The sequence below is a fragment of the Morus notabilis genome, unplaced genomic scaffold (genome assembly GCF_000414095.1).
Source record: "Morus notabilis unplaced genomic scaffold, ASM41409v2 Scaffold87, whole genome shotgun sequence".
Lineage (NCBI taxonomy): Eukaryota > Viridiplantae > Streptophyta > Magnoliopsida > Rosales > Moraceae > Morus > Morus notabilis.
Window position 1 is genome coordinate 15,157 of NW_010366183.1, and position 10,803 is coordinate 25,959.

Here is a 10,803-nt window from a genome sequence, read left to right on the forward strand (position 1 = left end):
TAGAAGCATGGAGGATTACTTAATTAACCTCTTATGTTCTACCTTTCGAAACTTGATTCTTAATTACTTGTACCAACTATTATAGGAAAAACTGTCAATTACTTGTTTAAGGTGCAAAATGAGCATTAACGTTCTCATTATTTTGATTTCTTTTTTCCTTTGAAATGTCATTATTTGGAATATTAATGAAAGAAAATAACCACAACCTCTATATAAAATAACGATCATTATAAGTAAACAATACGCCTCTGATTACACATTTGGTTCGTGGATTAGAATCATATAATTAGAATTATTTTCGATTTACGTGTATTTTTTATGAAAGAAAACATTGTAGCGAACCATGAACCATGATTCAAATCATGATTTAAATCCTCCAACCAAACATCTCCTTACTTTTCTATTTCTGCAAGAGAAGAAGCACTAGTAGTTCGAATACCAAGTTAAACAATTAGGACCCCAACAACCTAAATAAATAGCTTTAATCGAATTGCTGAGACCACGACCAGAATTCAAAGTTTTTGAAAAGTAAAAACAACCGGGAAAAATGTTTACCTCCTCACTAATTCCAAACAAATAGTTTTAAGAAATTATATCATTGATATCTGACAATATCAAGCCCTATAATGAGTACTTATACTTGTTACTATATATATGATATGTTAGTTTCATGCACAAAATGGAGCACGTACTTTCTGACCCATTAATTGTTTGGTAATAATTTGGTTGGGCATTTGACACTTCAAAATAGGCACTCCAAAGCTATAGTAATAAGGGCTTCAAAATTTGTAGAATACCAATGTCATGTTTTTGCCTTCGGTTAACAATAATTTTGACATTGTAATGATCATCACCAAAGCACGGGTGCCTCTGGCTTTGAGTCTGACAAAGTGAGAGAGAGAGAGAGAGAGAGAAGAGGGGGGGAGGGAAGAACACAGAAAACATTCAAAACCCCTCATTTTAACATAATTGTGTTAATTGGATCTTTATTTCCTAGTAGGTTTCCGTACACAACCTTTTAACTTAATTATGTGCGCCAAACGGATTAATATATTCAATCAAGTTTATTGTGGCTGTTAATGTTCCTAGTTATATCCTAATCATGCTTATGTGGAACAGATTAATTAGTGGTTTATTATATATCAGGGTAATTAGTGGTTTATTATCAGGGTCCAATTGATGGATTAGCAACATTTTAATTTCTTTTGAAATGATTGGAACTTCGATGTATACATATAGTACTGCTCCAGCAGTAGCTTTCTCTCACGTGGACTTGCAAGTTGATCTTAGTCTTTCACTATATTTTGCATTTAGTACAACAGATCAGAAATAATAAAACTATCGCCTATTGTTGTTTGGAATCATGAAATCTCTATTCACAATTGTACTGTAATTAGAATCCAATCCCTTTTTAAAACATTTGGTAGTAAAGACTGTCAACTTTATAGTAATCAAACTACTAATTAATTTTTTTTATCAACGGATTTTATCATTATCTATTCTTAACTCAAGAACTAGCTGGAACCAACACTAAATTCTACCTCGCTGTTTGATTATTCCCTTAAAAGAAGAAAAGACTACCTAATTACAAAGACTTTATGCTAAGTAACTACAAAACTATCTTTTCATTGAAATAAGGAAAAAGAAGCAACCACAAAACTCATTAATTAGAAAGAACATAATCTTTCTTCTCATGAAATGTCATACTCTAAGTAACAATTTTACTATAGCCTAGAAAGTTTTTTCAATCTTTTAGAGTACATTTGATTGGTAGATTTATACCATATTTTAAATTATAGTTCATGATTCGTTATAATATCTTTTTTTATAAAAAATACACATAAATAAAAAATAATTTTAAATCTACTAACCAACGTTCACTGATTTATATTTTTCTTTTTACTTAATAAGCTAGCCGGCCACCAAGTGGGTTCATGAGTCAAAAGGAATCTCTTGTCAGCAATTTTGTAATTGCACAAGTGAGTAACAATAGCATGCACACACACGTGGCTAAGCGCGTGAAAAGGGTGGGACAGTTTCTGCACGGAATAGAGCTACAGTAGTACACAGGTCATAGTAGTATCTCTATCAAACTTAAAAGAAATTTATTTTATTTAATTTATGAAAAACAAAAAATCAAATTTTGTAAAAGGTCAACTACAGGTCTCATATCAGTCCAAAGTCCAAGCTCACCACAAAAAACGCCCCAGCAATAAATTATCGCACGTAAAATCCCACATAAACAATTCACAAACATATCCTAGTTAAATTCAAAAACCCCAACACAACATTAAAATAACCAAACTTGAGATTCAAATTTCACCACACAAGAGTAAAGAAGCATCCCAGCTTCTTCTTCTTTCTTGTTGTTTCTCTTATAACTGAACTCTTCTCTGTCTCCTTCTGATCTGCAAAACTCTAATATTTTCCTTTTTACGCCTTGAGATTTTCGAACTCCAGAAACCTCCTCTCTCTTTCTTCGCCCTCCAGGTCTTTTCCATATATATATATATATGTAGATGTATATATCATCAGCTTTTCTTATCATCTCTCCCTTTCTATCTGTCTGATAATGTTCAGAAGGTGAATTTATGGAAAGTTCTGCTTCTTTCTTATCCTTCTCATTTCATGGCCTTTTTTCAGTCTTCATTGTCTCTGATAATATTAGTACTATCCCCTCACTGAACTAGCTTTTCAGAATCTCTGTCTCTGTAAAACCCTCTGCTATACATTACTCAGTTTATTGTCTCTCTTCTTCTTCTTCCTCTCAAAAACCCTAGTTAGCTATAGCCCAGTTTTAAACTTTCTTATGCTACATATGGCTTCTTCTTCTTCTTCTTCGGCTTCTCTTAGTTCTGATACACATGATAATCATGATCAAATGCTAATGATGATCAGAAAGCCAATCATGATCGAACACAGCATGAGCAAGCCGTTGATGCTCAAAGACTACCTCCTAGACGATCTGAGTTCGTGCTCATCCAACGGCTTCAAATCCTTCCCCCGCCGACAGTGCTGCACAACCGTCCGATTCCTTCTCGAGATTGATCTCACACAGAGGTCGTCATCATCATCATCGTCCGATCGTCATAAGAAGAAAAGCCACGATCATCATGATCAACGGCGCCTTTGGAGAAGCCGTTCCAGATCATCTTCCACAATGTCGGCGCTCCAACGAGCTACCGACGCCGTCATTAACGCCGTCAAGTTCCTGCCGTTTCCATCCGTTAAGTCATCCATACACAATAAAAGTAAAAAAGTATTATCATCATCGTCACTTCTTCCCAGAAGCCTTTCAAGGAAGCTACTCATGAGGAATCGCTTCTGGGGAAGATCAGATCAGAAGATCAGAAGGTCGAGATTTGCGTTGCCTGATCAAGTACTTCAGGAACGTTGCGAACCGTCTGATGAAAATACCATTTCAACAACAGCACCAACTGTAGTAACTGTTACTGCAGGCAGGGTCTCAACCAGCACGAGCAGTAACAGTAAAAGCAATAGCTGGTGCGAGAGCGAGTTTGCTAATTCGGACATGTTGAGTTCAACCGAAAACGACGTCGCTGAGAGTGAAAAGGAGGTGTCGCAAAAGATCAACAGGAAAGTAGATATAACTGTCGGTGATGATCATTCAACGGAAGATTCAACCACCGTAGTTAAGGTAATTTGGAGTTATTGATCTTATTCACTGCTTCGCCTGCCTAGATTAATGAATAATATCTTTATATATAGTTTATACATATGCAAATTATATATTATATACACATGCATATTATAATTTGTATCACTGTCTATTGGTCACCCGTTTGTGATTCGTTTGTCTATTTTTGAAACATAATTAATTATAGTATAAAACCTGACAGATTTTTTTTTTAAATAAAACCTGACACTTAGAAATTACATAAGTAATGTAAATTAGTAGAATCTTTCATATAGATTGATTGAGGTGGAAGTAGTGAAAAAGGGGCGTGGGGGTGAGAGTGGAAATAGCAAAAGGGACGATTTTGAGATTTTGAAATTGTTTAGAGAGAGAAGCCGCGGCTAGCTGGATCTAGGGATTGCATGATGATCACGTGTGGTGTGGGGTATTTCTTGGGAATGTATACGGTACTTCTCAGGCCTATGAGATTAAATGCGTTCGACTACTCTACCGCCTAGGATCCCGCTACGTCTTGTCGATTTGCGGGATCCACGGCGTCGAAAAGCGCGAGTGTATATTTAGGATCATAGTGACGCTATACAATATCAATACTTCTTCATGATAATAAATTTTTTATAAAATTAAATTTTTGTTTCTTTTTTAATAAATAATTGCACTTGTTGAACCGAGACATTGATTGGGAAGGAACGGTTGGCTGCCTACTTCACCATTTATTGAATTTGTATTATTGGATGAGTAATTCTTAAGGATTTTAGCTACTTTTATTAAGAGCCCGTTTGGTAAAGGAATTTGTTCCCTGATTTGAATCATGATTTCTGGTTCGCTAAGACGTTTGGTTTGATGATTCAAATCATGTGATTCGAACTATTTTCGATTTACGTGTATTTTTTGTGAGAGAAAATACTGTAGCGAACTACGAATCATGATTCGAATCAGGGAACGAATCCCTCTACCAAACGCTAAATCAAAAATGGTTCTAATCACATGGTTCTAATCCATGAACCAAACGAACTCTAAAGGTTCACCAAATTCTCTCAATTTTGTCCGTGACAAAAAATGGTTGTGGATTTTTGGCGGCTTAGGCTTTAAGAAGGATATGATTTTTCCTTTTTTGGCTTTGCTTGATGTTTTTAAAGAAAATTTTTTAAGCATATGACACGCAATGGATATAATTATAGCTCTTAGAAAAACAAAATACTTAATTGCCTTTTGTTCCACTCGAAAAATTTGTGGTATACATAATATTAATTAGTACTCAAATTTTGGTGGAATAGTAGAATAGTTGGTGAAACTGATTACTTTTTCAAATATTAATCATGTTTAGTAAGCAACACTTACTTATAGTCTTTGTCATTTCTTCCACTAAAAAAGGTGAGCGTTAAAAAATTATTCAGAAATTTTCTAATTAATATTCAAAGATTAGGTTGAACCATAGAAGAATAAGTTGTTGGAACTAATTATGACTTAAAATTTGGTTTAGAAGGTCGGGGAAACAATTAAGTAAGGCGATTAGACAGATGTCATATTATGGTCTAGTAGGTGACAAATAACATGGAAACTTCCTCAAACATGTCCTTATACTATATACACATTTCTTGTCTAAATTTACGGGAGAATCGTGCGTATAGTTTACTAAATATACTTCTTATTACGAAAATGAGAGAGAAATAAATATCACTTTTGTAGTAAATTAAAATAAATAACATGAAATAAAAATTTATCAAATAAATCATCTACTTATTAGTTGTAAATAGAAAATTTACCTGTTAAATTATTTATTTACTGCTATTTATTTTAAATATTTTTTAAATATTTTATTTACTCATTTAGTTTCGTAAAAATGCTATTCACTACTTCAAGGCTATATATTTGGTTGTTTTTTGTGGGTCTGACAGTTTGTCCAATGGAAGTCCTTAGGCAAAGGTTCATGTACAGATAGACCATTCCCTACCTTAGCCCCACCTGTATTTGGACTTGCACGGCTATTCGGCCCATCTTGAACAGCATTATGGGTCCATTTCACATTACTCATGCTCCAGTCTAAATCAAACTCGAATTGCAAATAAAAAAAGGAGTACCATAAAATCTTATGAAAAAAAAAAAACCAGAAAACAAAAAAGCTAAATATTACCCATTGTCATGATTTATGGTTTTTTACAGTGTTTTTCTCTCAAAAAAACACATATAAAATGAGAATAATTATAAATCATGATTCTGAATCCATGAACCAAACGTCCACTTAATATTATTTTTTTCCCCCTTAATGTATCTTTGTTTCTAATTTGAGCATTGACTATGGTGACTATGGTGACAGCAGGAGTGGCCAAACGAAGAGGAAAAAGAACAATTCAGTCCCGTATCCGTGTTAGATTGTCCATTTGAAGATGATGATCATGATGAAACTAGCTCTCCTTTTCATCATAAACTTGCTCGTTTAGAAGGTACTCTCTTTCTCTCAAACCATGCTATTTATGATCACCACCCTTGGTAATCATCACAACCCCTTCTTTGACAAATTAGAGCCTGTTTAGTTGGTTTCGAGTTTTTAATTTGAGTTGAGATATGACTTTATGTGAGAGCTTTTTACTGTAACAAAAAATTTAGATATGATTATTTCTGAGAGTTTTTTACTGTAACAAGACTCGAATTGGTAAAATGAACGGAACTTTAGAGATTCACAAAACAACACAAATTTACATGTCAATCTCAAATAATGGAAAAAAAAAAAAAAAAAAAAAAAAAGGCATCGAGAATGACTCTTTTATTGTTATTCCTATCTTTATATATAGCAAAGTACGAGATAGTTCATGTGTGTGTAACATGCATTTGATTAATTATTAGGAAACAAGCAAAAACTTTTACAAAAGATTCGAAGCTTCGAGAAGCTCACACAGTTGGAACCAATAGACCTAGAGAAGCGAATTGCGATGTCGGAGCTGGAAGACAAACTAGTTACAATTTCCAATGTTCACGAAGATTATGATCGTGAGAAAAGAAACGGAAGCGAGGAAAAAGCCCGGGAGATGATGAAACTCATCAGGGTTCGTACGAGTACTACCACGGCGTTAACCGCTCCTTTGAAGATCGATAACTTGGTCTCTAAGGCAGATAACTTGCTGTTTGATTTCTTCAGAGAGAGAGTAATGGAAGAGGGCGAGGCGAATGACGAGGCGTTCAATCAGAAAGAGGCTTTGAAAGTGGCTGAAGATTGGGTAAATGGGGAGACAGCGGGAGTGTTGTTGGGTTGGGAAGTGAAGGAGGCAAGAAATGGTTATGTTAAGGACATGGAAAAGAGTGGGAAATGGGGAGAGTTGGATGAGGAAAGGAATGAGATTGTTTTGGAGGTGGAATCTCAACTCTGGAATTCTTTGGTGCATGAACTTTTGCTTCATCTCTTGTGATTTCAAATTATTAAAAATAAAAAATAAAAAAAAAGTAACGTGTTTTGTACTCAACAGTGATCATCATGCAAATATTGGAACAACTCAGGGTTGTTTTCGTCATTCTAATGCAGGCACTGTCTGAACTAGCCAACTAGGCTGGTCATTGGCTTGAATGACTAAAGCCACCTTGAGGGTATTTGGCCAATCGCCAATGGGCACTATATATTATTTTTCAGTTGGTCCCACCATCTTATTATTCATTTGAGGGCACTATATATTATTTTTCAGTTGGTCCCCCCATCTTATTATTCATTTGAGGGTACTATATATTATTTTTCAGTTGGTCCCACCATCTTTCGACAATCTTTATATTATGCATATTTCTTCTTCTTCTTCTTCTTCTTCTTCTTCTTCTAATACTATTAGTTAAATTTTCTTTCTTCGACAATCTTTATATTATGCATATTTCTTCTTCTTCTTCTTCTTCTAATACTATTAGTTAAATTTTCTTTCTTTTGTTAGTTAATTCTTGTGCGCCGTCACGTTCATCTATTCTATAAATATATGTCTTCTTCTTCTTCTTTTAATACTATTAGTTAAATTTTCTTTCTTTTGTTAGTTAATTCATGTACGCCGTCACGTTCATCTATTCTATAAATATATGTTTTTCGGTAGGATATAAAAGATGCCGATTCTATTTTAAGATAGTTTAGGCAATTGTCTAACGTCACACTTAAGTCCAGGCATCCGATTTAAGTTTTTTTCTATGTATCATTTTCACTCTCATTCATACTTAACTAATATTTTTGAATTAACGCTTAATTAACTAAGGGATTATAAAAATACATATTAAAAAAAAAACACCACGAATGTTCGGAGAGCCACAACACGCACTTGGATGGAAAAATGCTAGCTTCATTTTTAGACAAAAATGTTGCAAATCAACTGAATGAGCTATTAATATTTCCTTCTTTTTTAAGGGAAGAACTAAAATGAAAAAATTGTTTTTTTCTTATATAAAAGAAAATGGTAAGTAAAGAGTACATGCATGGCGCATATGCAATACATAATATATTTGCAAAATATATCAACATATATATAACGCACGCCCTAGTTTTAACAATCATTTATGTCCAATTCCACTACACAAACAATCCATTCCAAAACAGGCTTGACGTTTTTCACACTCCTTCAAGTTTGCTCAAACATGAAGAAAGAAACAAATTAATACCCCCCCTTTATTTTTTCCTTTCCTACTTTGGTCCCTTATAGGCTTATACCCTATCTTTCTTTTCTTTTCTTATCTTCATCACACCTTTTCTCACCAGCCAAACACCCCAACAAAGTTTTGGAGCTGATTAGTTTTACATTTATGGAAAGCCCCCTCCTCGAGTAACTTCTGCTCGACGTAACACCATAATGAAGGCTGAACCAACGTGAATAAAGTAAAGAAGATCCTATTCTTGCCATTCTAACTCATATATATTTTTTTCTTAAAAAGAAACGTCTGGTTAGTTTGTTCCACCTTCCATGCCACAAAATCACGATATAAATCACTTTTAAGAAAACCTGCATGGTTAAGTCATGTGGTACCTGGTAATTAACTAGGGGAACTCTGTCGTAATTAGTTAGCAAAAAGATGTAATATAGCTACTACATACTTCTACTTGGAGCAATGTTTTTTGGAATTCGCATCACCAGTGCTAGATACTATTATTTATAAGTAGTGTTTGAACACTACAAATAGAGAAATGTTTGAGAGAGACACTAGAATTTTAGAGTTCGTTTGGTACGAGGATTTAAAGCAGAGTGATTCTAATTATGATTCTAGAACCAGAACCATAATTCGTGATTTTGGGTTCAAATCATGATTTTGAAATCATGATTCAGAATCAGGGGTTTGAATCACCTTGAATCAATAGAGAGGTGGTTTTAGAATCATGAGTGATTCTGATTTAAAACATCACATCAGATTCAGAATCATTGGTTTATGTATTCAGAATTATTTTTGTTTTACGTGTATTTTGTGAGAGAAAACACTGTAGAGAACTATAAATCATGATTCAGAATCAGAGACGAATATAAGAAACAAACGTCCACTGATTCTGAATCATAATTCAGAATCACTGTAAACAAACACCGATTCTGAATTAGGATTCAGAATCATGATTTTAGATCTATCTACCAAACGCCCCCTTAGTAATATAACTAATAAAAAGTATATGCTACTAATAGTTGCCAGGAGGCAGTAAGGATTGGTCGCCCTTACGTTTGGTTCATGGATTAGAATCATGAGATTAAAATCATTTTGGATTTACGTGTATTTTTTGTGAGAAAAAACACTGTAGCGAACCATGAACCATGATTCGAATCGGGGTACGAATCTCCCAACCAAACAACCCAATTTTTATACTTGAAAAATCCTATATATCTAAATATGCATTGCATTATATTAATATGTAAACACAGCACCCACTAAAAATTTAAAAGTCAATCTTAGAGTCGTATTAATTTTTTTTTTAGTTATTAGCTTCCATTGACATAAATTTTTAGTTGCGTCACTATTAATATGTTATTATTATGTGGGAAAGTTATCGAACACTCAAATCGAAATATTTCTTAGGCCCGTTCACTTCACCGATTCGAGTTTTGCTACAGTAAAAAGCTCTTAGAAACAGTCACATCTAACTTTTTTGCTACAGTAAAAAGTTCTCACATAAAGTCACATTTCAACTCGAATTAAAAACTCAGATCAGCGAATTAAACGGACCCTTAATATGCGAGTACGCACAAATATAGTTAAAACAACTATAAAGATAATAGTGTTAACTTTCCTAATATTAAATATCAATGGTGCGTATTAACATTGTTCTTGCAAACAAAAGTTACTTTCCTAACATTGTATATCGCTAGTGTGTATTCACATTGTTCCTTTAAATGCTTTTTATATGTCTCTTCAGACCGCTACACTTTATTTGTTTTTTTTTGGAATTATAATTTAATTTAGTTAGGAACTTAATGGGGATATAACGTGGATTGATTTTTTTGTGTAAAGACACTCAAATAGATCAAACTTTAACAACTAGTTCAAATACAAATGCGATTCAAATTCGAAAACTGATTTCTAGAATCTTGCAGATATCCATAAAAAAAATAAAAAATTTCTCAACAATTCGAGATAAACACACAAATTGAAGTAATACACAAGATTCCATAATCTAATTTTATCAAACAAAATCTGCACAAAATCTCTGTATGAAAACCCAAATAAGATAACACAATCTAATTTAACCATTCCCAAGTTTGTTTGCAAAAACAAATTTCGGACTAAAACCAATAATAATTAAATAATAACTTTAATACAAGATTGCCAACAAAACACTTGAAAATAAAATTCTAAGTAAAGATAATTGTTGAAAATAAATACAAATATAGTGAAAACCGGTCCACTAATTAAGATAATACCACCAGTGCCTATTACATTGTTCTTGCAAAATGTTTTTTATTCTTTTGGAATTAGAATTTAATTTAATTAGGAATTTAGAGGAGATAAAACGTGGTTTGTTCTTGTTGGATAATGGTTTCTCGTGCACACCGCATGGCCATAATGAGCCTCACAGGGGATCACAGTCAACAGATTTGACTGACCAAACGCCAAACGCCAAAGCCACACTTTTGCGTCACAGAGAGAATATTACAAACAAAAAGAAAAAGACTTTCTGAAACCAAACTTGTACCGGTAATTTTCTTCCACGAGAAAAT

The 10,803-nt window shown here is 33.6% G+C and overlaps 1 protein-coding gene across 2 annotated transcripts; it reads left to right on the forward strand.

The window, feature by feature from the left end:
- Nucleotides 1-2,269: 2,269 nt before the first annotated feature.
- Nucleotides 2,270-7,276, forward strand: LOC21405902. Of its 2 annotated transcripts, none has more exons than XM_024173312.1 (3): nucleotides 2,270-3,658; nucleotides 5,973-6,099; nucleotides 6,500-7,276. In XM_024173312.1, the coding sequence occupies exons 1-3, from the start codon at nucleotides 2,810-2,812 to the stop codon at nucleotides 7,057-7,059; spliced, it is 1,536 nt and encodes a 511-aa protein (XP_024029080.1). In that variant the 5' UTR covers nucleotides 2,270-2,809; the 3' UTR covers nucleotides 7,060-7,276. The 2 variants fall into 2 exon arrangements, with proteins under 2 accessions (XP_024029080.1, XP_024029081.1); XM_024173313.1 differs by having other exon boundaries at nucleotides 5,976-6,099.
- The last annotated feature ends 3,527 nt before the right edge of the window (nucleotides 7,277-10,803 follow it).

What these genes read in the sequence shown, in the direction of transcription:
- LOC21405902 (XM_024173312.1), top strand. Translation starts at nt 2,810, where the DNA reads ATGCTACATATGGCTTCTTCTTCTTCTTCTTCGGCTTCTCTTAGTTCT. An exon ending in ATTCAACCACCGTAGTTAAG is followed by an intron (nt 3,659 to 5,972) that starts GTAATTTGGAGT and finishes CTATGGTGACAG; the next exon opens with CAGGAGTGGCCAAACGAAGA. An exon ending in TAAACTTGCTCGTTTAGAAG is followed by an intron (nt 6,100 to 6,499) that starts GTACTCTCTTTC and finishes ATTAATTATTAG; the next exon opens with GAAACAAGCAAAAACTTTTA.